Source organism: Megalobrama amblycephala, linkage group LG6 (genome assembly GCF_018812025.1).
Source record: "Megalobrama amblycephala isolate DHTTF-2021 linkage group LG6, ASM1881202v1, whole genome shotgun sequence".
Taxonomy (NCBI): domain Eukaryota; kingdom Metazoa; phylum Chordata; class Actinopteri; order Cypriniformes; family Xenocyprididae; genus Megalobrama; species Megalobrama amblycephala.
Genome location: NC_063049.1, coordinates 44,738,297 through 44,762,692, shown reverse-complemented (window position 1 = coordinate 44,762,692; position 24,396 = coordinate 44,738,297). Strand labels below are relative to the sequence as shown.

The 24,396-nt window shown below is 37.8% G+C and overlaps 2 protein-coding genes across 2 annotated transcripts in view; one reads left to right on the top strand and one right to left on the bottom strand.

Moving 5' to 3' along the window:
• Positions 1–24,396, top strand: part of LOC125270828 — a 455,327-nt gene that overhangs the window by 130,490 nt on the left and 300,441 nt on the right. The gene's annotated exons all lie outside the window — the stretch shown is intronic.
• arsh (arylsulfatase H) lies at positions 1,091–21,626 on the bottom strand. The gene is given in 11 exon segments (XM_048194811.1): positions 1,091–2,400; positions 2,543–2,664; positions 7,015–7,177; positions 7,408–7,530; positions 8,768–8,904; positions 16,387–16,810; positions 18,731–18,853; positions 19,315–19,436; positions 21,251–21,300; positions 21,302–21,395; positions 21,474–21,626. Coding segments are annotated over 11 exon segments (1,869 nt in total). The 5' UTR covers positions 21,617–21,626; the 3' UTR covers positions 1,091–2,032.

Genomic DNA, 24,396 nt, shown 5'->3' with positions numbered 1-24,396 from the left:
TTTAAGGGCAGATAAATTTGGGTGTCATCAGCATAAAAATGAAATGACACCCCATGTTTAGAAAGAACAGTCCCTAGAGGTAGCATATATAAAGAGAACAAAGCAGGGGCCAGAATGGAGCCCTGAGGGACACCATAATCCAAAGACGATACAGAAGAAGAGAACCCATCAAGACAAACAGAAAATGTTCTGGCATTCAAATAGGACTTAAACAGTAAGACATATAAAGCATTAAAGACATGTTACAAAAGATTATATTTCAAATAAATGCTGTTCTTTTGCACTTTTTATTCATCAAAGAATCCTGAAAAATAAAATGTATGACGTTTCCACAAAAATATGAACAGAACAGAAATGTTTCTTATTAGAATGATTTCTTAAGGATCATGTGACACTGAAGACTGGAGTAATGATGCTGAAAATTCAGCTTTGATCACTGGATATATATTACACTTTACTATATATTCACATAGAAAACAGCTGATTTACATTGTAATAATATTTCACTATTTTACTGTATTTTTGATCAAATAAATGCAGCTTTGGTGAGCAGAAGAGACTTTCAGAAACATTAAAAATCTTAATTACTCCAACCTTCCGCCCGCTCGTGTACTAAGACTTGGAAGATCTAAGCTCACTTCTGATTCTCCACAGATGAGTTTCCGCCTGAATAACTGCAGAAAGCAGACCTCACCTGTCCACCTTCTGTTCTCCTCCACACTTCCCAGAGATGAAAGAGCGACGGATCCATCAGACTCCTCCTGCTGCATCACATCTGGAAACATTTAAAACTTCTATTCGTCTTCAGCAGAGCACAAGGTGAATGTGAATGTAGTGCAAAAGCTCGATGTTCTCCTGGAAAATCACGTGAGACACCTGAGATCTGATGTGCACATTTTTACTCGAAGTAACATCCAACTCTTTCCATTTCTGGCAGATATGAACATGAGCAACTCAAAAGTGCAGGAATCCTGAGAATAAACACCCAAAGCTTGTTAGTAGTGAGCAAAAGTCCGGTCTAGGAAAATTGACATCTTCACCCTTTATTCAAATATTATTATAGATTTTGTAGTCATATTGTGTAGTTGTGCTTGGAGTCGATTGTTTTATTTGTGATAAAATATGTTCTTCCCTCATATTTACAAATCACTTTTACTGTATCTCTGTCACAAAGAAAACAATGTTCCAAATGTTTATCTGATGATTTTGATATTTATCTTTTTCTAGGACATGCTTCAGGAGAAACATCATCAAAATAAATAAACATCAACAGGGTGATTATTTTGAAATAGTTTAATATATATTAATTTCTTTTTATTATATAAAATTATATAATATTTATAATACACAATTTATTTTTATATTAAAAATACTATTACAGTAAACTGCAATAATCATGTCCCAGATTATTACCATAATATTAAAAAGTTAGCTCATATTTGTCCATTTAATTTCTCTAAACACTTTTACACAAATGTCTCCCCCTGCTGGACGCATTCATGAAAATCACTAGATTCAAATGTATCAGTGTGATTTTGATCAAACAGGATGGAACGTTTTAAAGAAACAAACTAAAACCATAAAACTTCACAGAATTCTTCCATTGATTTCAAATGTACTCCATTGTGATGATGAAAATTAACTAATATGAGTGACGCTTTACAATAAGGTTCTATTTGTTAACATCAGTTAACGTGAACTAACAATGAGAAATCTATTAATATTGGTTAATGCTAGTTAATAGAAATGTGTTACCTTTTGATTTAAAAACATGAGTAAATGTTGAAAATAACATTAAGTTCAATTCATCGTTAGCTCATTTAGTTAACTAAAAGAAACCATAATGTAAAGTGTCACCAAAATGTTTAATATTTAATGTAAAAAATGTCAGGACAAGTATTTATTTACTTTCAGACAAACATGATGAAGACATGTCAATGTTCTGCACAGCAGGATTGATTCTCTTTATGTTAAATCACCACAGGAGCTTCCCTTCTTCTGAAGCGCTACTATCATCACACTCGTTCATCCTTCACTGTCTGGAGTCTGAAGTGTTTGTTTCGGAGCAGGAGCAGAAGGGGAAGGTCCCGCAGCAGGGCTGCAGCCACGGCTTCCACAGGACGTTTCTCCACGTCAGCTGTTTCTCCACCCGCGTCAGAGTTTTGCGGTGGTCTTTCACGGCCCGTCCCACGCGCTCCAGCACCTCTGCGAACCGCGGCTCCGTCTCCGGTGAGAGCGGACGGCTCTCTGACGGGTCCCTGCTGAGATCGAACACCAGCGGAGGGTCGTGGTACGTCACGAAGTCCCCGTGACACATGCACACCTTGGTGTCGTAACAGCCGATGGCTCCCGCGGGAGAAAAGTTCGGTGTGAAGAAATGGACCTTGAAGATGGAGTCACCTGAGGAGGGCATGTTTCATCTTTAATAGTTGATCAATAAAATAAATGATCATGTTGATGTCTTTCACAGTATGTGGGTAATCTAGTGTCTCGTTCAGACAGAGATGATTTTTTGAGTGTGTGTGTGTGTGACGTCACTCACTGTCGCGTGGATGCCAGCGCACAGCGTTCAGATACATGCCGCAGTAATGGAACATGAACTCGTGCTCCGAGCGGTTGGTTTTGCCCTCTAACAGCGGCATCAGGTCACGGCCGTCCAGGATCCTCAGGGCACACACACAAACACACTTACAACAGACCGGACCATTCCTTTACACATATAAACATCTAGACAAAAAATGTTGGTTGCTACAGCATCCTGTCTGGTTGTGAGGCCACAGCTAGGGTGTTTTGGGTGGTGGCTAAAGTGTTGTTAGGGTGTTCTATAGATAAAGGTGACTTGACTTCTGGGTGGTTGTTGAAGTGTTGCTAGAGTGGTTGCTAGGGTGTTGCTAGGGTAATCCTAGAGTGTTCTAGGTGGTTGCAAAAGTGTTGATGGTGGTTGCTACATGGTTACTAGGGTGTCCTGGTGGTTGCTAGGGTGATGCAAGGGGGTTCTGTGTGGTCGCTAAGTGTTACTAGGGTGCACTGCATGAAAAGAGCGGTATCCGGACAAATATGGGATGGGAAATCCCTGCTAAACTTGAAGTTTCCCAAATGTATGAGGCAGACTGCTTGGAAAGGTAATATGCGAATGTAAACTCTGTAAAACTTCCAGAAACCTGATGTATGTGGATGTATACAGGAATCGGTGAAAGTTTCCTAGGAATTTTCCCAGCTAGCTGCGAGGAGTGGTGGCTGTGAGGTGTGAAGGGTTTTCATATGTTAATGACTAGCAGGAGGTGCTGGCTTTGTTTTCATAGCCAGGTCTGGGAGGGGGGTTAGCCATTGTGTGCCTATACTAGAGCAAACTTTTCATTTCACAACAAACTTGCAAGCTGCAAACACTGCTCTTCTCGAAGATGCTATCCAGCGTCTTGGTGCTCTTGAGCGAAAGTTTGACGAGCAAAGACCGCAGGAAGAACAAAGCCTGCAGGAAGAGCCATTCCATAAAAGAGTAAAGAGGGCACATAACGTGGGCATTGTGGTAAGTTGAGTTTTATTTTAGCGGACAATATAGTAGTAACAGTTAAATTATACATCGCCTTGACTAAATTATTTTTTGACCCTTTCGTTGTTGTAGTTGTCCGGCCTTTTAAAAGTTTGTTGCATATGTACACGACGTCGTTTGAAAACTCTTTGTTTCCAGTCAATGTATGTGTGCATGTATTAAAGCGTTTTTCATTCAATGTTACAGGAAGCTGTAAGGCGCCTCCACAATTCGGAAAACAACCCACAAAAATATGATCCACAAACTGGGTAAGACTGCTGTTTTTCTGCTATGTTTATTTGGCCTTTGTGGGCCATGCTGTTTATGGGGTTTTACGTATTTCTTTCAAATGTAATTAATGACACACTACTCTCTTTCCACACAGAATAAGTTCTCGTAACCAAGCAGTCATGACTTATCTGCTAGAGGAACTGAGAACAACTTTTGCAGATGCAGACCCTGAGTGTATACAAGGTAATTTTAAAATGTTTGTTTAACTATTTTAATGTCCATAATTTTGGTCTCTTATATTTTGTCCATCTTATAATTTGAATAGTGTAGTTTCTGTCACTTATCTGAATTTTCTTTTATTCAGCGTGTTGCAAGACATACTTTGAGACACTTCGGAGAAAGTACAATTAAAACAGGAGCTAAAAACTGACAAAGGAAAAGACGAGTAAGTCTAGAAATTCATCAAGTTGACTTTAAAGGGATAGTTCACCCAAAATTTAAAATTCTGTTATTTACTCACTTTCGTGTTATTACAATTCCTGTATAAATGTTTTTTTTCTGATAACCACAAAAGAAGATATTTTTTAGGAATGTTTGAAATCAAACCGATTATGAGTCAATGGGGCTCATGATTGGTTTAATTATAAACATTCCTTCAAAAATCATCTTTTGTGGTCATCAGAACAAAGACATTTATACAGGTTTGTAACAACATGAGAGTGAGTACATTATGACAGAATTTTCATTTTTGAGTGAACTATTCCTTTAAGTTTGATACATTTCTGGGTGTTTTTTTAGTGGTTAACACTGGCTTTGCAGTTTTAATAATTGCACCACAAATTGCACATTTGTTCACTTATTCTCTTCTGTTTTGTCTTATTCTTACTCTGTATACTTATTAGGTTAGATTTATTTAGTTTCATATTCTGCAACTTATTTTTTTATATATTCTTTGTGTTTGCTGTGTTTGGTTAAATTTTAAATACTTTGCTGTGTGTACATATTAAGTTAAATTTATTTAGTTTTATATTCTGTAACTGTTATAATATTGCTTGTGTTTGCTGTGTTTGGTTAAATTTTATAAAAGTACTTTTTCCCCTGTACAGTTTCTATATAGTTTTCTTTATATATTTAATGCTTTAAGTGTTTGGTTTAATTTTAATTAAAAGAAATTCTAAATCCATTCTGTTTTCCATTTTGAGGGGGTTGGGTTGTATAGTGGGTGGGGTGGGGTGGGGTGGGGTGGGTGGGGTGGTTAAGGTTTATTAACATAGCTGGCCAAAACCAATCAAGTCACTATGCTATGAGGGCTTGGGTTGGGCTAAATGAAAACCGTGACCAATCAAATACTAGTATCAGGAAATTGACAGGGTACTGTCCCAATAGATTTCAGGGTTTTGGGTGGGTTTTTGTTTAAAACAACCAATCAAAGTTGAGAAAAAACACCAATAGGGACAGCAGAGGTGTGTCAAGGTGTGAAGTGCAAAGGGCTCTTGAGGTGTGAAAATGTCTCCTGACAAAATTCTTGAGTGGATTACTTGCCATGGCAACAAATGGCTGTATGTACCACAGTAATATCCCTTCACCAGGATACATCCGAATTGGTATCATTACGGAAGTATCCTAACTTGGTGGAATTCGATGTATACACTCAGTGGAACTAGTAGATACGTCCGAAAACCAGTGGTGTATACAGGAGTTTCCTAGTACGGATACAGCTCTTTTCATGCAGTGGTGTACTATAAATAAAGGTGACTTGACTTCTGGGTGTTTGCTATGGTGTTGCTAAAGTGTTTAGGATGGTTGCTATAGTGTTGCTATGGTAATGCTAGAGTGTTCTAGGTGGTTGCTAGAGTGATGCAAGGGTATTTTGTGTGGTTGCTAAAGTGTTGCTAGGTTGTACTATAAATAAGGATGACTCGACTTCTGGGTGGTTGCTAAAGTGTTGTTAGATGGTTGCTACATGGTTGCTAGGATGCGCTTTTGGTTGCTAGGGTGATGCAAGGGTATTCTGTGTGGTTACTAAGTGTTGCTAGGGTGTTCTATAAATAAAGGTGACTTGACTTCTGGGTGGTTGCTAAGGTTTTCAGGGTGGTTGCTATGGTGTTGCTATGGTGGCTGCTTAAGTGTTGCTAGGGTATTCTGGATGGTTGCTAAAGTATTACTAGGATGTACTATAAATAAAGTTGACGACTTCTGGGTGGTTGCTAAAGTGTTGCTAGGGTGTTTAGGGTGGTTGCTAGCGTGTACCTATAGTAATGTTAGAGTGTTCTAGGTGGTTGTTAAAGTGTTACTAGGGCGTACTATAAATAAAGGTGACTTGACTTCTGGGTGTTTGCTATGGTGTTGCTAAAGTGTTTAGGATGGTTGCTATAGTGTTGCTATGGTAATGCTAGAGTGTTCTAGGTGGTTTCTAGAGTGATGCAAGGGTATTCTGGGTGGTTGCTAAAGTGTTGCTAGGAGTTTGCTACATGGTTACTAGGGTGACCTGGTGGTTGCTAGGGTGATGCAAGGGTGTTCTGTGTGGTTGCTAAGTGTTGCTAGGGTGTTCAATAAATAAAGGTGACTTGACTTCTGGGTGGTTGCTAAGGTTTTCAGGGTGGTTGCTATGGTGGCTGCTTAAGTGTTGCTAGGGTGTTGCTAGAGTAATGTTAGAGTGATCTAAGTGGTTGTTAAAGTGTTACTAGGGTGTACTGTAAATAAAGGTGATTTGACTTCTGGGTAATTGTTAAATCATTGCTACGTGGTTGCTAGAGTGTTTAGGGTGGTTGCTAGGGTGTTGCTATGGTAATGCTAGAGTGTTCTAGGTGGTTGCTTAAGTGTTGCTAGGGTATTCTGGATGGTTGCTAAAGTGTTACTAGGGTGTACTATAAATAAAGTTGACGACTTCTGGGTGGTTGCTAAAGTGTTGCTAGGGTGTTTAGGGTGGTTGCTAGCGTGTACCTATAGTAATGTTAGAGTGTTCTAGGTGGTTGTTAAAGTGTTACTAGGGCGTACTATAAATAAAGTTGATTTGATTTCTGGGTAATTGTTAAAGCGTTGCTACGTTATTGCTAGAGTGTTTAGGGTGGTTGCTAGGGTGTTGCTATGGTAATGCTAGAGTGTTCTAGGTGGTTGCTAGAGTGATGCACGGGTGTTCTGGGTGGTTGCTAGAGTGATGCTAGGCTATACTGATAAAATCTGTATTATCTGCGTAGGGTGTAAAGTGTGTATTGCTGTCTGACCTACAGTAAAATATCGTTATTGTGTTGTACCTGTCCTCCGGCAGCGCTCCCCCAGCGAGCTTCACCACTGTGGGGAAAACATCCATCAGACTTGTTGGTTCTGACACCTGTCGACCTGCAGTGAGACGCCCGGGCCAGTGGAATATTCCCGGCACTCGGATTCCTCCCTCCCAGCCGCCCATGGCTTTACCACCTAAACATAAGAGGGTCAGTAAAAACACAAAATCATACACTGTATTTGCCTGTGTTTTTTAATTTTTTTATTGTTTTATTCTTTTTGGAGGTTGACTCGGCACCATTTGCCCTTATTGCCCTAACTCCTCCAAACGTCTGCTTTTGTGTTTCACAGGTTCATACAGGTGTGGAGCGACATTAGGTTGAGTAAATGTTGACAGGATGATAATCCCATCTGAGTGTTTGTACCTCGATATATCCCGTTCCAGCCTCCTCTCTGAGCGTCTTCGATGTGGCCGCCATGATCAGATGTGAAGTACATCAAGGTTTTCTCAGACAGGCCGAACCTTTCGATGGTCTTCCTCATTCTACCTGTGACCAAACATGTGATCTTTACTCAAAGTCACATTTCAGACCTCGATGCGATTGAGCTTTTTATGTTACAATAATTGTATTATTGTTACATTTGATTCATGAGAAGAAAAGAAGAGAAATAAGTTCTATTTTGCATGACTTTATTTTAAAGATCGTTTTGCATTGTGGTATTTAATTATAACTAGGTAATTTACTGAAAACAAATCTCATTTTTATTACTGTAATAAAAATTATATTAAGTATAAAAAGAAAGTTTTTCCATTGCAGTAACAAAAAAATCTGATGTTTGCATTGTGGTAAATTAATTAGTTATAATTAAATGCCACAATGCAAAATAGTCATGTATATATGGTTGCTAGGGTGTTCTGAATAGTTGCTAGGGTGATGCTAGAGTTTTCTGGGTTATTACTAAAGTGCTGCTAAGTGGTTGCTAGGGTGTTCTGAATAGTTGCTAGGGTGATGCTAGAGTGTGCTGTTTTATGGTTATTACTATAGTGTTGCTAGGTGGTTGCTAGGATGATGCAAGAGTGTTCTGGGTTGTTACTATAGTGCTGCTAGGTGGTTCCTAGGGTGTTCTGAATAGTTGCTAGGGCATTGCTAGGGTGATGCTAGAGTGTTATGGGTTTTGGTATAGTGTTGCTAGGTGGTTGCTATAGTGTTGCTAGGTATTTGTTAGTGATTTCTGGATGGTTGCTAGGGTGATGCTTCAGTTTTCTGGGTTGTTATTACAGTGCTGCTAGGTGATTGCTAGGGTGTTCTGGATGTTTTCTAAGGTGATGTTAGAGTTTTCTGAGTTGTTGCTATAGTGTTGCTAGGGTGTTCTGTATGGTTGCTGGGGTGATGTTAGAGTTTTCTGAGTTGTTGCTATAGTGTTGCTTGGGTGTTCTGTATGGTTGCTAGGGCATTGCCAGGGTGATGCTAGAGTGTTATGGGTTGTTGCTATAGTGTTGTTAGGTAGTTGCTAGGGTGATGCTAGAGTGTTCTGGGAGGTTGCTAGTTTGATTTAAGATATGATGCTTTCTTTCTTGGTGGATTTTTCAGAATGACATTTTACTGTAGCAGTAAAACTTCTCATAATTTGTAAACAAATCAAAAGCTGTGGTCCCTTGTGCTGCCCACCAATCATGTTAGAGCACCCAGCGGTAGACACACCCACTGTGACCAACACTCAGAGATCTCCAGTGATACATTACTGTCAGCATGACGCTGGAAAGAACAGAAATCTATCACTTACCGACCATAGAGTCCACTTCTTCAACGTTGTCCCCATACAGCCCATGTTTGCTCTTTCCTGCGAAGCCCTCGGACACGAAGAGGGGCGTGTGCACGTGTGCCAGTGACAGGAAGAGCAGGAAGGGCCCGTCTCTGTGTCTGACATCATAAATCACAAGATGAACAGAAATCAAAGAAGTTTCCCACCGCAGGCACAAGAAACAGCCCATAATCGTAAGCGTGAGAACGCCAGGAGACATACAGCTGATCTGTCAGGACAGGTTTAATGCTTTCTGCATTACCACATTATAAAGCAAGCATGCATGCAAATGAGCATTAGAGCTTCCTGTTCACAGGTGAGTCTCAGCAAACACATGTGCAGACCATATATCAGCACAAATTCAAAAGAAACAAATAAATTATGTTTTGCATTAAAAAATTTAGTTTTTAAAGATTGTTTTGCATTGTTTGGCATTTAAATAGAACAAATTAATTCACTGGGGTATTCCGGGTGGTTGATAGGGCATTGCTAGGGTGATATTGGGGTGTTCTGGGTGGTTGCGAGGGTGTTGCTAAAATGATACTAGGGTGTTCTGGGTGGTTGCTAGGATGATACTAGGGTGGTATTAGTTCTGGGTGGTTACTAGGGCATTGCTAATATGATATTAGAATGTTCCAGATGGTTGCTAAAGTGTTACTATGGTGTTCTGGGTGGTTGCAAGGGCATTACTAGGATGAAATTAGAGTCCTCCGGTGACGTCATCCAACTGATGGCAGCTTGAAAGATTAGTTCTCCGACAAAGTGATAGAATTTAGCCCCAAAACACGAGAAATAAACTCGAATTACCATTATCGTTAACATGGAAGAGGGGGCTCAAATACATACTAGGCGAAAACAAAAGAAACAGTTGCAATCCGAAAGATTAGAGAGAGAAGAAGCACGCGGCCAAACTGCCGAGTCGCCATTGAATGTCTGCCCGGATGATACTGTACTGGAGCGGGAAGGCGCCGGCGAATTCGAAGAGACCGTCAGCCTGGCTATGATCCTTCAAGAGTTGCGTGATTTTAGGAGAGACAGTTCAGATCAGCTGAAGGAAATTAAAGAGGACATCCAAAAAACTAATAACAGATTAGAAGAAGCCGAGGAACGAATCGTGGGTTTGGAGGAGAGATCGCAAAACAGCGAAAGCGTAATGGCGGAATTTCTGAAACTCCAGTCGCAGTTAGATGAGAGGATAACAGACCAAGAAGGCCGTTCACGACGGAACAACATCAGGATCTACGGAGTCGCGGAAGGGGCTGAGGGCAGCTCGCCATCTATGACCGCTTTTGTCGAGGATATGCTGAGAGAGAAACTTGAACTAGAAGCATCTCTATCCCTTCAAATTGAGAGAGCACATCGCGCGCTCGCTCCACGGCCGCCAGAAAACGCACCGCCGAGATCAATTGTGGTAAACTTTCTCAGTTACAGAATGAAGGAGGAAATTTTGAGAACTGCGTGGAGGAAGAAAGGTTTTGTTTGGGGTGACAAGAGAGTGAACATCGATCACGATTATGCCCCTGACGTTATTAGAAAGCGCAAGGAATATACTGAAGCAAAGAAGCTACTGAAGGAGAAGAATATCAAGTTTCAAACCCCCTTCCCGGCCAAACTGCGTGTGTTTTTTCCAGATGCAATCCGGGTATACAATACTGCGGAAGAAGCAACGAAGGATTTAGCTGACAGGGGATTTCCCATCACTGTCATTCAGCCCCCTGGGACACTGATGGAGCGAATTCAAAGTTTCACCTGGCGCACGGCTGGTCAGAAAGCGGAACGAGGCCGCACCAGAGACAAGCCAAACTATAAAGAAAAGCTCCAGTCTTTTAGACGGTAACTTACCCAGAACATTGATCCTATTGAGTTGTTTTGATTAGCAATGGATCTGTCAAGTAGATACAGATGTAGATTTTTATTATTTTTATTTTTATTTAAAGTGTGAAATCAGGAAAATTGGCTAACCCATTTTAATAGTTTCTCATGCTAGTGTTTTCACCTATAGAAGTTGTGTAATAATGAATGTCGGAGTATAGCTGTCGAACTGACACATGAGCGCAAGCTGTATTGCCAATGTGATCAGTACAGGGGGCCCTTCCCTATTGGACTTTGAAGGTCGTCCCTCAGGGCCGTTCTCTTTCGGCTCACTCGAGGTCAGGAAAGAGACCTCTTTATTGGAAGTCTTTCAAGTTTTTGTTTTGTTAATGGTTCTTCAATTTTTCAATTATGTTATGAGTGTTCAACTGCTGTTCACTGCAGTAAGGGGGATGTTTGCTCATTTTCTGAATCATAAGAGTGGGTGCAGGCTAAGTTGTGCATTAATGGGAAAAGATGTTAAATAATATTAAGGTGATATCTTTTAATGTGAATGGGGTGCTCAATCCAATTAAAAGAAGCAAAATTTTTTCAAAACTTAAAAAAGATAAAGCCCAGATTGCTTTCTTACAAGAGACACATCTTTCACAGGTAGAACACAATAAATTTGAATAGGTCCGGCTTTAAACATGTTTTTTCATCATCTTATAAATCTGGTCATAAGAGAGGAGTGGCAATACTAATATCAAAACAAATAAACTATGAACATATATCTACCATCACAGACAAAGAGGGTAGATATGTTATGATAACAGGAAATGTAGAGGGCTCCTTGGTTACTCTTCTCAATGTATATGCTCCTCCAGGGTCAGATTGGTCTTTTTATAAACATGTATTTGATTTAATGGTTACTAATTCACAAGGTATTACAATTTGTGGAGGAGACTTTAATGTTAGGTTGAATCCTAGATTGGATTCTTCTGGGAATGGTTCAATTCAATCCAAGCCTATAAGTAAGAAAATTAATATTGTTATGAAAGAGCTAGGGGTCCTGGATGTGTGGAGAGATCTTAATCCCTCTAGTCGTATTTATACCCATTTTTCTTCGCCTCATACAGTTTATTCTAGAATTGACTATTTCTTTATTTTTAGTAAAGACAGAAACAGGGTTAAGTGCTGTGAGATAGGAACAATAGATCTCTCTGATCATAGTCCTGTTTATTTGATTTTCAACTTGAATAGCAAAGCAAAGACTACGCTTTGGAGATTAAACTCTAGTATTTTAAATAAACTTAAAGAACAGATGAAGACTGAAATTAACATGTACTTGGAAAATAATGACAATGGGGAGGTTTCGCCACCTATACTCTGGGATGCATGCAAAGCTGTGATGAGGGGGAAAATTATTGCGACCACTTCGTTACTCAAAAAGATTAGGCAGGAGAGACTTAATAAATTACAGCAACATCTAGAGGAGCTACAGAGACAACACATGAGGAATTTGGACTCCAAGGTCAAAAAAGAGATTAAAAAGACACAGGAAGAAATTAATGATTTGTACATGCAAGAAATACAGAAAAAGTTTATATTTACTAAGCAGAAATATTATGAAGTGGGTGGCAAATCTACTAAACTCTTGGCCTATAGATTATGTAAACAACAGGCGGATAACTCGATTTTCAAGATTCGCAATCCTATTACCAAAAAAATTGAATATGGCTCGGATGAAATTCTTAAAAATTGTTGAGATATTTTATAAAAATCTATACTCCCAGAAACAAACAGATGCAGATTCTCAGGGGACCAAAATTCTTGATTCTTTGAATTTACCTACAGTCTCTGAAGAAAATAATAAGAGACTGTTATCTGAAATAACTCTTGAGGAGCTGAATATTGCTATTACGAAGTTGAAAGTAAACAAGTCTCCAGGCCCCGACGGTTTCATTTCTGAGTGGTATAAATCCCTTAGAGAATCATTGACTCCTGTGTTACTTGACACATTCAATTACATATTAAAAGGTGGGGGGGTCCCCCCCTCTTGGAGGGAGGCAATAATTTTGGTTATACCGAAGGAAGGTACACTCAAAAAAATGATTCTAGCTGCTTGTTCAGTTTATTTAAATAAAATAAGCTGAACCAACACAAATCTTTAGTTTTTTACTTAATTGGCATTTTCACTCAATTGTATTATGTTAAATGAAATTAAATTTGCAAAATGTTAGGTCAACCTAAACCATTTGTGTTGGGTGACATGAATCATTTATGTTGCATTGATTGAACCTGGGCAGTGGATTTCTAGTTCCCAGCATGCTTTGCGTAGGGAAAGATTGGGACAGTAAATGTTGAACTTAAGTGCTGTTTAATGTGTTTTTTAGTAAAGGGAAATACCTTTTAAAGTTTGATGTTCAGTTATATTTGACATTTAAAAGAGTTTATGTTATGTCGATTTTTTGAGGTTACCATTATGCTGAAGTGTAGACCTTGTGGTTAGGCTCTAGGTGGCTACGTAAAATAAATTTATATTGTTCTTAACGAGCTTTAACTGTGTTAAAGCCATTGATGAGAAGTTCTTTATCTGATCATTACTTGCATGCTATAAATGTTACTTAGCATATGAAAAAGTGTTATTTTAGTTTAGTTTTTATAGAAATATAAATAAATTAGTTTGAGGGCCAGCACATAATTTACACAGTCTACATATGGTCATCAGCTTTCCCCCTCTCAATGGTCATGAAACATGTATGTCTGTGTACAACAGCTACTCAAAACCTAAGCACAAGCGCACATCTTCACCACGATGGTAACAAAAAAAAAAAAAAAAAAAAAAGCACTGGTTGGATCAACAAGAATGAATTATGTTCAGGAAACATTCACAGAATACGTCAAATGAAACTGGTGTGATCTCATTCAATTACGATGAATTTCACTCATCAGTACAATTAACCTAGCTTAAGTTCAAATAAATCAGTTCAACTGTGTGGAAATAGGTGTCATAATTGAATTAAGTTAGACCAACAAGTTATTTTTTTGAGTGTAGAGACAAAACTGAGTGTGGAAATTTCAGACCTATCAGCGTTTTAAATGTTGATTACAAATTATTTACATCCATTCTGGCTAGAAGGTTAGATACAATTATTCCGGAACTGATCCATTTAGATCAGGCTGGGTTTGTTAGGCAAAGACAAACTCAAGACAATATTAGGCGTTCTCTACATATTATGAGTCATATAACCAAGCACAATATTGAAGCTTTGTTAGTAGGATTGGATGCTGAAAAGGCATTCGATTCTGTTCGGTGGAAGTATCTTTTTATGGTTATGAATCGATTTGGGTTTCACAAATCTATTATTAAAGTTTTTCAAACATTATATGATAAACCATTAGCGAGAATTAAGGTGAATGGTGATCTTTCTAACCAGTTTACTCTAGAACGAGGAACACGTCAGGGCTGCCCAATTAGCCCTATTCTATTTGCCCTATTTATAGAGCCCCTTAACCAGTGGATTAGGCAAAATGACAAAATTATAGGTATAGAAATAGGGACAGGAGTACATAAGGTAGCAGCCTTTGCAGATGATATTTTAGTTTACTTAAAGCAACCAACCCAGTCTTTTCCAGAATTGATGTCACTTCTTGAGACATATGGATTATTTTCAGGTTATAAGGTGAATATACAGAAAACCCAGGTTCTCACGTTTAATTATAAGCCACCTGGATCTATTATGAGGAATTTTTGTCTCAATTGGGAATCGCTTTCAATTAAATATCTGGGAGTAATCTTATCAAAAGATTTATCACAATTGTTTCAAGTTAATGTTGCTCCTCTAATTGCAAAAATTAAAGGTGATATATCAAGATGGAATCTTATCCCCTTTCTAAGTATGAGCTCAAGGGTCGAATCAGTCAAGATGAACATTCTACCAAGACTGTTATATTTATTTCAGTCTCTGCCAGTGATTATACCAGTGCAGCATTTCGTAGAATGGGATAAATTATTTTCAAGATTTATCTGGAAAGGGAGGAAACCCAGAATTAGATTTAAAACACTTCAGCTATCAAAGGGAAAGGGGGGAATGGCACTGCCTTGTTTTCGAGATTATTATTATGCTGCCCAAATTAAACCTTTGGTGTGTTTATGTAATCCAGTATATCAATCTAGATGGAAGGAAATAGAAAGTGTTATATCTCACGATGTCCCAGTTCAGGCAGCATTGGGAGATGTTGGACTGATAAATATATTATTAACTATAGATAACCCTTGGTTAAATGTATCCCTAAGCATTTGGAAGAAACTAGTGCAATCATGTAATTTGAGAGATTCTATGATATTGCTCCGCTGGTGTGCCTATGACACTGAGTTTGTTCCCAACAAAACGGATAGTAGGTTTAGAATGTTGGACAACTAAAGGCTTGACTGCCTATTGGACATTTATGAATAAAGGGAAACTTCAGAGCTTTCATATGCTTAAAGGAAATTATGGGCTAGAGAACCAAGACTTTTATAGGTATCTCCAATTCAATTGCGGCACTATGCAGAGCATGCTATAGGAGATGTATCAAGGAAAGTAGAACATAGGTTATTAAAACTTTTTCTTCTAGCCTATCAATTAGATGTCTGTAAAAATGTGATCTCAAAGTTGTATAGTGGGCTACAAGAAGCTAAGATGGTAGACACATTATTATACATAAAGGAGAGATGGGAGCGGGAAGGCAACCTGAGTCTTTCAGTGGAGGAGTGGGAAAGAATATGCGTGTCACAATGGAAAACTACATATTCTCTGTTTCTGGAGAGAGTTTGCGTGGAAGGGTGTTGCTAGGTTTTTTTCCACTCCTGCTCAGATCAAGCATCAGTCGTATAGATCCAATTGTTGGCGAAAGTGTGGGGTAGACAAGGCAAACCATTTCCACATTTTCTGGGGCTGTACTTCTATTAAACAGTATTGGTATGAGATACACAAATGTCTAGAAATTACTCTTAAGATTCACATTCCATTCAGTTTTGAAGTGATGTACCTGGGATTGATTCCCAGTGATTTTCCAAACAAATACCTGTTCAGAATCCTAACCATAGCAAGTAAGAAAGCAATTACAAGAAAGTGGCTACAACCAACTTTGCCTACTCTAGATGACTGGGTGGACATAGTACATGATATTTTTACCATGGAGAAGCTAACCTATGCTTTAAGACTTAAGTCCCAGTTTTATCAGTACTATGGAAAGATTGGATTGAGTATATATCCCCTATACGATCAGATTTTGTTTTATAGCAGAATAATTTAAAAAAAATTATTTAGGAAAAAAGAAAGTCATCATACTCCCCTTTTTTTTTTTTTTTTTTTTTTTTTTTTTTCTCTCTCCCCAGTGGCTATGGTTTTTGAAACAGATTAACCCATTCATATATAAAAAAATAGATAAACATTTAAGTATACAAGCTTTATATGTGAAATGTTCTTTGGCTATGGATTGTCATTGTTTGTTTCTATACCCATCAGCTTCAGCTGTGTCTTTGGTTTCCTTTGTTCAATCCCTGTGTTTGTATTGTTAACAAAGACTGTTTGTTTTTGGAAAAAAAAAAAAAAAAAGAAATTAGAGTCCTCTAGATGGTTGGATATTATGATGTTCTGGGTGGTTGCCAGGATGTTGCTAGGATGATACTATGATATTCTGAGTGGTTGTTAGGGCGTTGCTACTGCTAGTGTGATATTAGGGTGTTCTGTGTTGCTAGGCAGTTGCTATGTGGTTGCTGACTGCGGTTAAACTGCTCTCACTGAGCCTGATGCACATCCCACCTCTCCACGAACTGCTCCGCTTCACCCATGAGCCGTGCATTCAGCGTTTCTGGATTCATGGGCTGCTCCACCACCTCACCGTTCCTCATGATGATGCAGTTCCAGGTCCTCAGGAGTTCAAAGGGCACGAACCACACAGAGAAGCTCAGCAGAGACAGAACAGCCAGAAACACCACGAGTGCCAGACGGACCTGCAGCAGCCCGACGCCCCGGACCACAAGCAGCGTGAGAAACGCGAGCGCCAGCAGCGCAGAAATCTGTCTCAGCATTATCTGCAGGTCCACCAGGACATCTTTACCTTCTCCGGGCTTGCAGTCATTGAAGAAGGTGAAGGGCAGCCCATAAAAGAAATCAAAGCCGTGATTGTTGGGATGGTGGCAGTGATCGTTTCTGCTCTCACAGTTCACACCCAAATGCCACTTACCTGCAGAATGAACACAGTGTAAAGACACCAGGACATCAAAATGAGTTTATCCTGTTAGCCGTCACCCCTCTTTTTGAGCATAGATCTCTCTACACTCAGCAGATTACGACAAGAAGTGAAAGCACATGCAAAAAAAGTGTAAAAAAAGATAGAATTTAAGTTTACTGTAAAGCAAATCTACTAGAGCTGCACGATTATTCAGTAAAAAAAAGTCACCCATATGATCTCATTCCTAAATGACAGCGATTCGTCTCCGTCTATTAAAGCTTTGACAAGTATGATCACAGTGAACATTCAGATCTGAGTTCTGATCCAGAGAGAGCAGTTGTCATGAATAGATACGAAACAGCTTCACAAACAGTGTTTTCAACCAAACAGTTTCATCATTTCTGTCTTACAATAATTCAGATTACTGGAATAAATGTTTATAGATCGGATATAAACACTGATGTCTACAGTAGAGATTAAAATAGAGTAAATCACCTTTTGAAAGTAACTTGATGCTTCAAATAAAGATTAAGTTACATCGTTACACCAGTAGGTGGCGACAAGTGACTGTTAAAAATGTATTTGTCATTGAATCATTCATTCAATAGATTTGTTCAAAAATGCTGATTCATCCAGTAATGAAACAGGTGAAGACTTTAGGCTTGTTTGAGATGCATTGACGTTGCCAGACCGATCGGCGCTGACATCAAAGTACCGCGAGAGCGATTCAAAAGCATAAGGAGTCGTATGCTCTCCAATCGCTCTTGTGGTACTTTGATGTCAGCGCCGATGTGTCTCAAACAAGTATTTTATGAGTGAGTCATTGAATCATTCATTCAAGAGATTCGTTCAAAAACACTGATTCATCCAGTAATGAAAAAAGTGAAGTCTTTATGAGTGAGTCATTGAATCATTCATTCAACCTAATTTGTTTTTTTAAATAATTACTTTAAATGAATTAAATATATATATATATTTTTAAATAGACTGCAGCAATTAACATTTTGTTAGAACCTCTAGTAAACTGCATGTTATTTTGTTTAGTTGGCTGTTCAGAATCATGATCTCTATTTGAAACAAAATAAAAAATCATGATTCTCAATTTATCCAGAATCGTGCAGCTCTAAAATGTACTGAATTAAACCTTTTATATTATTTACAAAATATATATTTTTCTATATAATTTTGGCCTCTAGAATTACTAGAAAATGTCTAACCAAATCTTGTTCCAAATTTGAAGTTGATATCACAAAAATATTCTTCATCCCAAACTTCACATGAACAAACAGGAAAACAGCTCTCATTGCATCCACTTGTTGGAGAAGGTGTTATAAGTATGAACTGACAGTGATATCTATGGACTTTTAAGGTAATCAGCTACTGTAGTTCTTTTTACTGTTGCAGTTTTATTCTATTTTAATATTCTAATGTTAGTGAGAAGATGATAAATAAGAACTTTTAGATATCAATCTGCATATATGATGGTCATCGGTTTATGCTCATCTTTGCTCACTTCTTTGAAGGCATCTTGAGTAAAAACAGCTTTATATTTAACAAAGCACATACAGTACAAAGACCTGAACCAGAAGTGATGCGAACAATTTTACAGAATATGGAAGATTGAGGCAGCTAAAAGTTTTTAAGGTACCATTTCTATGATAAGACAATGTCCAATTTCAAAACGGTTTAAAAAGTGTTTAAAGGGATAGTTCACTTACGGGATACAGGCTTGGAACAACATAAGAGTGAGTATATGAACATTTTATTGAACAACCTCTCCTTTCAATGGTTTTCTTTTGCATGCTATAATTTTTTTATGCATGCAATAACTTTTACTATATGCATACACTTTTTTTTATGCATTAATTTTTTATGCACATTATAATTTCACCCCTGATTCACCCCTATACTAGTATGTATTAAGTGTCTTACCCACAATGCCGGTGGTGTAACCCTGCTTTTGCAGAAGTTTAGCGAAGGTGGTTTCATTAGGTGGAAGTCCTCCCGATCCAGCGAGGAAAAGAATCACCTGCACTCGGCCGGTGCTGCCCAGACCTTCACATCAACACAGACACAAACACGTTACCGTATCACACCAATAAACCCTGTCAGATCAATAAACCTCCCATTCTGAGATGAACTAATCAGCCGAGTGCTTTGGTTTATAGGCCTAGATGACTGACATAAAAGATCCTAAAGGCCCGTTCACACCAAAGACGATAACTATAACCATAATGATAAAGATATAGTTCTAAAAATCACTCTAAATATTAAAGAATACCAGAGTCCACACCACAACTATAACAGAACAGAGGAACGATATCGTTGGATTCACTTTCAGAATGTTTTTTCCAGATGAGGAACGATAAAAACATTGACAGCCAATCAGAATCCATCCTGCTTTAAAGAGCTCGAGCATTTAAAGCGACAGTCGCTGAGCTCTTTAAAGCAGGATGGATCTCAAGTCTATATAACATTCAAAACTAATTTTTCTGGAAGGGTTTTTGGTTCCTCACCGGCGCGTAGAGCGTAGCGGCCCGTCATGAAGGCGGTTCTGCTGGGAGTGCAGAGAGGAGCGGCGGAGATGTGCTGGGTCAGTTTCACTCCGTCTACGGCCAGACGATCTATGTTTGGAGTGCTTCAAACACATGACAACAACTATCAGAGAAAGACATTTACAGATTAATGCAGTACGTGAAAAGTATGTTTCTTCCTCAGTGTCTCTGTCTTGTTTTCCAGCACAAATATCTAAACATTCATAAATCAAGATACATTTACTGGAGAAGGGAAATGACTGAAGATATTAAGAACTGCATGCTGAAAATGAAGTGAGTTTATGCTTAAAATAAGAAAAAAATTGCATGATTTTTTTCAGTAAACACGACTTACTATCTTGAGTCATTTTGCTTCTCCAGTAAATGTATCTTAATTTAAGAATGTTTAGATATTTGTACTGGAAAACAAGACAGAAATGCAGAGGAAGAACTCAGTGCAACTAGAGTGAGATTTTTGGTTATTTACAGCAAATGCATGTTCTTCTTTATGCATGTTTGAAGTGACATCTTGTGTTTGTCAATGATACCTACGACATTTAGAGCCAATCACATCAAAGTAGAGCTGCACGATTCTAGATAAATTGAGAATTACGATTTTATGTTTTAAACAGAGATCACAAATCTCCCATGATTCTAAACAGACAACTAAACAAAAAAACATGTAATTTATTGGATGTTCTGACAAAATGTTAATTTCTGCAGTCTATTTAAAAATACATTTAATTAATTTGAAGTAATTATTGAAAAAAAAAAAAAATGGGTTGAATGAATGATTCAATGACTCACTCAAATACTTCACTTGTTTCATTACTGGATGAATCGTTTTTGAACGAATCTCTTGAATGAATGATTCAATGACAAATACACGTTTTCATAAGTCACTTGTCGCCACCTACTGGTGTAATGATGTAATTAAAACAATCTTTATTTGAAGCGTCAAGTTACTTTCAAAAGCAGATTTACTCTATTTTAATCTCTACTGTAGACATCAGTGTTTATATCTGAACTATAAACGTTTATCCAGTACTTCTGTGATAATCTGAATGATTGTAAGACAGAAATAATGATACTGTGTGGTTGAAAAGACTGTTTGTGAAGCTGTTATACATATCTATATATGACAACGGCTCTCTGGATCAGAACTCAGATCTGAATGTTCGCTGAGATCGTACAATAACAGACAGAGACGAATTGTTGTCATTTAGGAATAAGATCGCATGGGTGATTGAATCGAGAATGACATCTTTTAACGATTAATCGTGCAGCTCTACATCAGACTATTCAGTGAGAAACATATTTTGTTTTGTTCACACAAAGCATCACATGACTTCAGAATATTGCATGAGTATATTTTCACTTCGGTAAAGTTGGTTTTATATTCGCACATTCGCACATCCGTATTCAATAGCCTTGTTAATCACACTACATTGGACATTCAGTGGACATTCACAAGTAAATATGCCATTAAAACAATACTTGCCTATTTTGATCGACTGTGAAAAATGTTGTAAGTTGACAATCGTTGGTTGTCAATATCATGTCGCTGTTTAAAATGTGCAAAGATGAATTTATTGCACATTTATTGGAAAGTCTGAATTTATCAGAAGTCAGAATGTGCGAATATAAAACCAACTTTACCGAAGTTATATTTTCATGGTGTTCCTGTAGCTCAAAAGCAAAGGTCATGGGTTTGATTCCCAGTGAATGCATGAACTGATCAAATGTATAATATGAACACAATGTAGGTCACTTTGGATAAAAGCCAAATGCCAAGAATCTAAAAAACTCAAGTATTCCAAGGACAAAATAACATCATACTGGTCTGCAACAACATAAACAATGACAGAATCTTAATTTTAAACACAATTATTCTTTTAATAAGTGCAGCTTTATTTACTTGACGGTGTCATTTCCATAGCAGCCGATATCTCCAATGCCCAGATCATCCTACCATCATCAGGACGAAGTTGGGTCTGGAATCATGATCTGCATTTGTGACACACAATCTGGATTGGAAGAGAACCAGAAAACCAGCAAGAAACCTGCAAAAGCACAACAGAGATTAGATTTCTCTGGTCTCTGATCAGTATGTGTTATGACATCTGCATCATGCACCAAACCTCAAGCTCCTGTTTTCCATCAGCATCTGTAGATGCAGCTCCTCTAAACTGCAGGTGAGATGATTGACATGCTCAGATTGATCTGTCAGCAGAAAATACCCGGAAGAACTTTGACTTGTCAAATACAGGTGTGCAGAATGCATGGAAACTCTGCTGAAGTTTGAACATCAGCTGATTTAATCATTGATTTATTAACAGCTGGATCATAAAAAACAATCACAGGAAGAGATCAATGCCTTCATTTAATACTGCTGACAGCTGCTTTCTTTACACATGACAGCTCAGATTCTCTCTTTAAGGTTTCTTTTATTCGCTTACCTTCTCTTAAACAGTCAGTTTTCCTGGTTCTTCACAGGATTTGCCGACAGGATATTCCACATTCCCCCTGAACTCGCGAAGCAGCACTCTTACCGTAAACACTCATATATAGACGCATATATCAATGAGCGAGCCAAACAAACTCAGTTTGTTTGAAAATTATCGACTAATTTGAACATAATAAATGCAGTTAATTCGACACATGGATGTGTGATTGTTATATTTAGTTGTTTCATTTTAAACAGAGTGTGTTAAAAGAAAGTGCGCTTACATTTGACACTATACGGTAGATTCGAACAAAGAGCCTTTTACCAAAGTCCCAAAGTCTTTGCTTGCTTTTACATCGCTCATTTTGTTTGCCAGGAAAATCTGCTTATGCACAACTCAAACATTTAATGTGTGCAATAATTGCAAAATATTACTCTGAAACGTTTAACATAATAATATTATGCATTATACCACAATTTAAATTATTACTATTATTATCATTGATGAGTGTTTATTATTATTATTTTGAATATGAGCTAATCATGTAGTGAGTTCACCATAGCTACAATAATGAGTGATAATTCCTTTAAAGAAGGTTAATTTCTTTTAAAGTGGACATTTCATTTATTTGCTTTTTTTTTTTCCCCCAAAAACTATGATTGTAATAATATTATGCATTATACCACAATGTAAAGTTATTGGCACACAGATGGAGGACAGTCTGAAATGTTACCATAGCAAATTTGGAGTCTCTACCTCAAACCCTCTAGCGCCACCAACAGTTTCAGAATCACTCGTGTTTATGCTCATAAGTTTTGACGTGTAAGTCCTAGAAACAACATTTTTTCTCTGAATCCATATGGCTCATGCTGATTCGAATGCTCCATATGATGTCATTTCCGTCATTTGAAAATTTTCCGACATTTTGAATTTTCCGAAAAACCTACTTTTTTTAACTCCTCCTAGAGCATTTGACCAATTTACATGAAATTTGGTATGTAGCATCTACTCACACTCCAGGAAAGAAGTTATTAAAAGATTTTTGATTGGCTAATCCGTTCTCATATAGTGCGTCAACGAATTTGACGGCGAACGCGCAAAAATGGATTTGATGTGGTATCTTCGCAAATGATTTGGTGTATTGACACCAAACTTGGTATATGTCATTACAGGCATGACTTGGGAGTACATGCACAGTATCGTCACAGCACCACCTACTGGTGCCGAGATAGGAAAAATGGCTATTATCTTACTTTTGAAGGCCTTGTCCTAAAATCATGAGGATGGTCTCAGATTCCTTGAGGCATGCCAAATTAAACAATATCCAATTTTCTTTGTTCTTGATATCGAGGATGCATCGAATGCAGACCGTTAAAAATCCCAGAAGACGCTGTGGGCGGTCGACGTATGGAAGCCTGCAAGCTTTATAGTTCTCATTCTCACTTATGAGATTCCCGCTACAAGCTAGCAAATACGTGATGCTCGTGAAAATAAACATTTGTAAGTTTGTTTTGCTTAATTTTAATAAAGTGATAACCTGAAGAAAGCCTTTTTTTTTGGGCAGTATTTTTATTGGTATATAAAAAAGTACCTTAACATTGACAAAGCATATGGTAACACAAAGGCTACTCATTTTCATAAATACACGCGGTAAAATAAAAAGATAACAAATAATATGAGAACAATGCCTATAATAATATGAAAGAAATCTTTTAATAGGTTATGACATTTGTTTGTGATGTTATGTTGTATTTATTGTGCATTAGCCACTTATAATATGCTGGGACGGTCAACAAGATCGCAGCACATCTCAATTCTCAAATGAGGCGTTCTCTCTGTCCTCGCGTCCTTCCGAGTTCGTTATTTCAAGGTCGCCTGGCAAGACTCCACGAGAATGCAAGTCTGATCTCTGCATTCTTGGAATTGAGAAACAGCCAAACTATCATTAGATTTGTTGGCTTATGTTGAGTCATATGATACCAAATTTGCCATATTCTACCATACTTACTGTCCGCCATATTGAATTTTATTCAAAACCTACTTTTTCGAACTCCTCCTACAAAAAAATTGTCCGATTTGTACAAAATTTGGTATGTAGCATCTACAGACACTCATGACAAAAAAGTCATTAAAAGATTTTTGATAGACCCAATCTGACCGCGAGAATGCCAAAATGGATATGCGGCTGTATCTTTGCAAAAGTTTTGTGTATTGACACAAAACTTGGTACGTGTCATCACAGGCATGACTTGGGGGTCCATGCAGAGTTTCGTCACAGCACCACCTACTGCTCAGAAGTTATAAACCATGTTATTATGTTAAATAAGTGCTTTAACTGATGCGATTTAAACAGCTTTATCCTAACCTCATGATCACAGATGTCCGCAAATATTTACTTTTCTGTTCTTATTCGGTTTGACCCCATAATTGCTGCTTGCAGCTATATTTGCTATTAATATTATTATTTATAATAATAATTATATTACAAATAATTTACATTGTTATTATTATTATAGAGCTACAATAATGAATAATAATTCCTCTAAGGTTAGGTTATTGACATTTAATTTATGTGCAGTTCTGGTATTATATAATTTCATTATGAAACTTTGTGCAA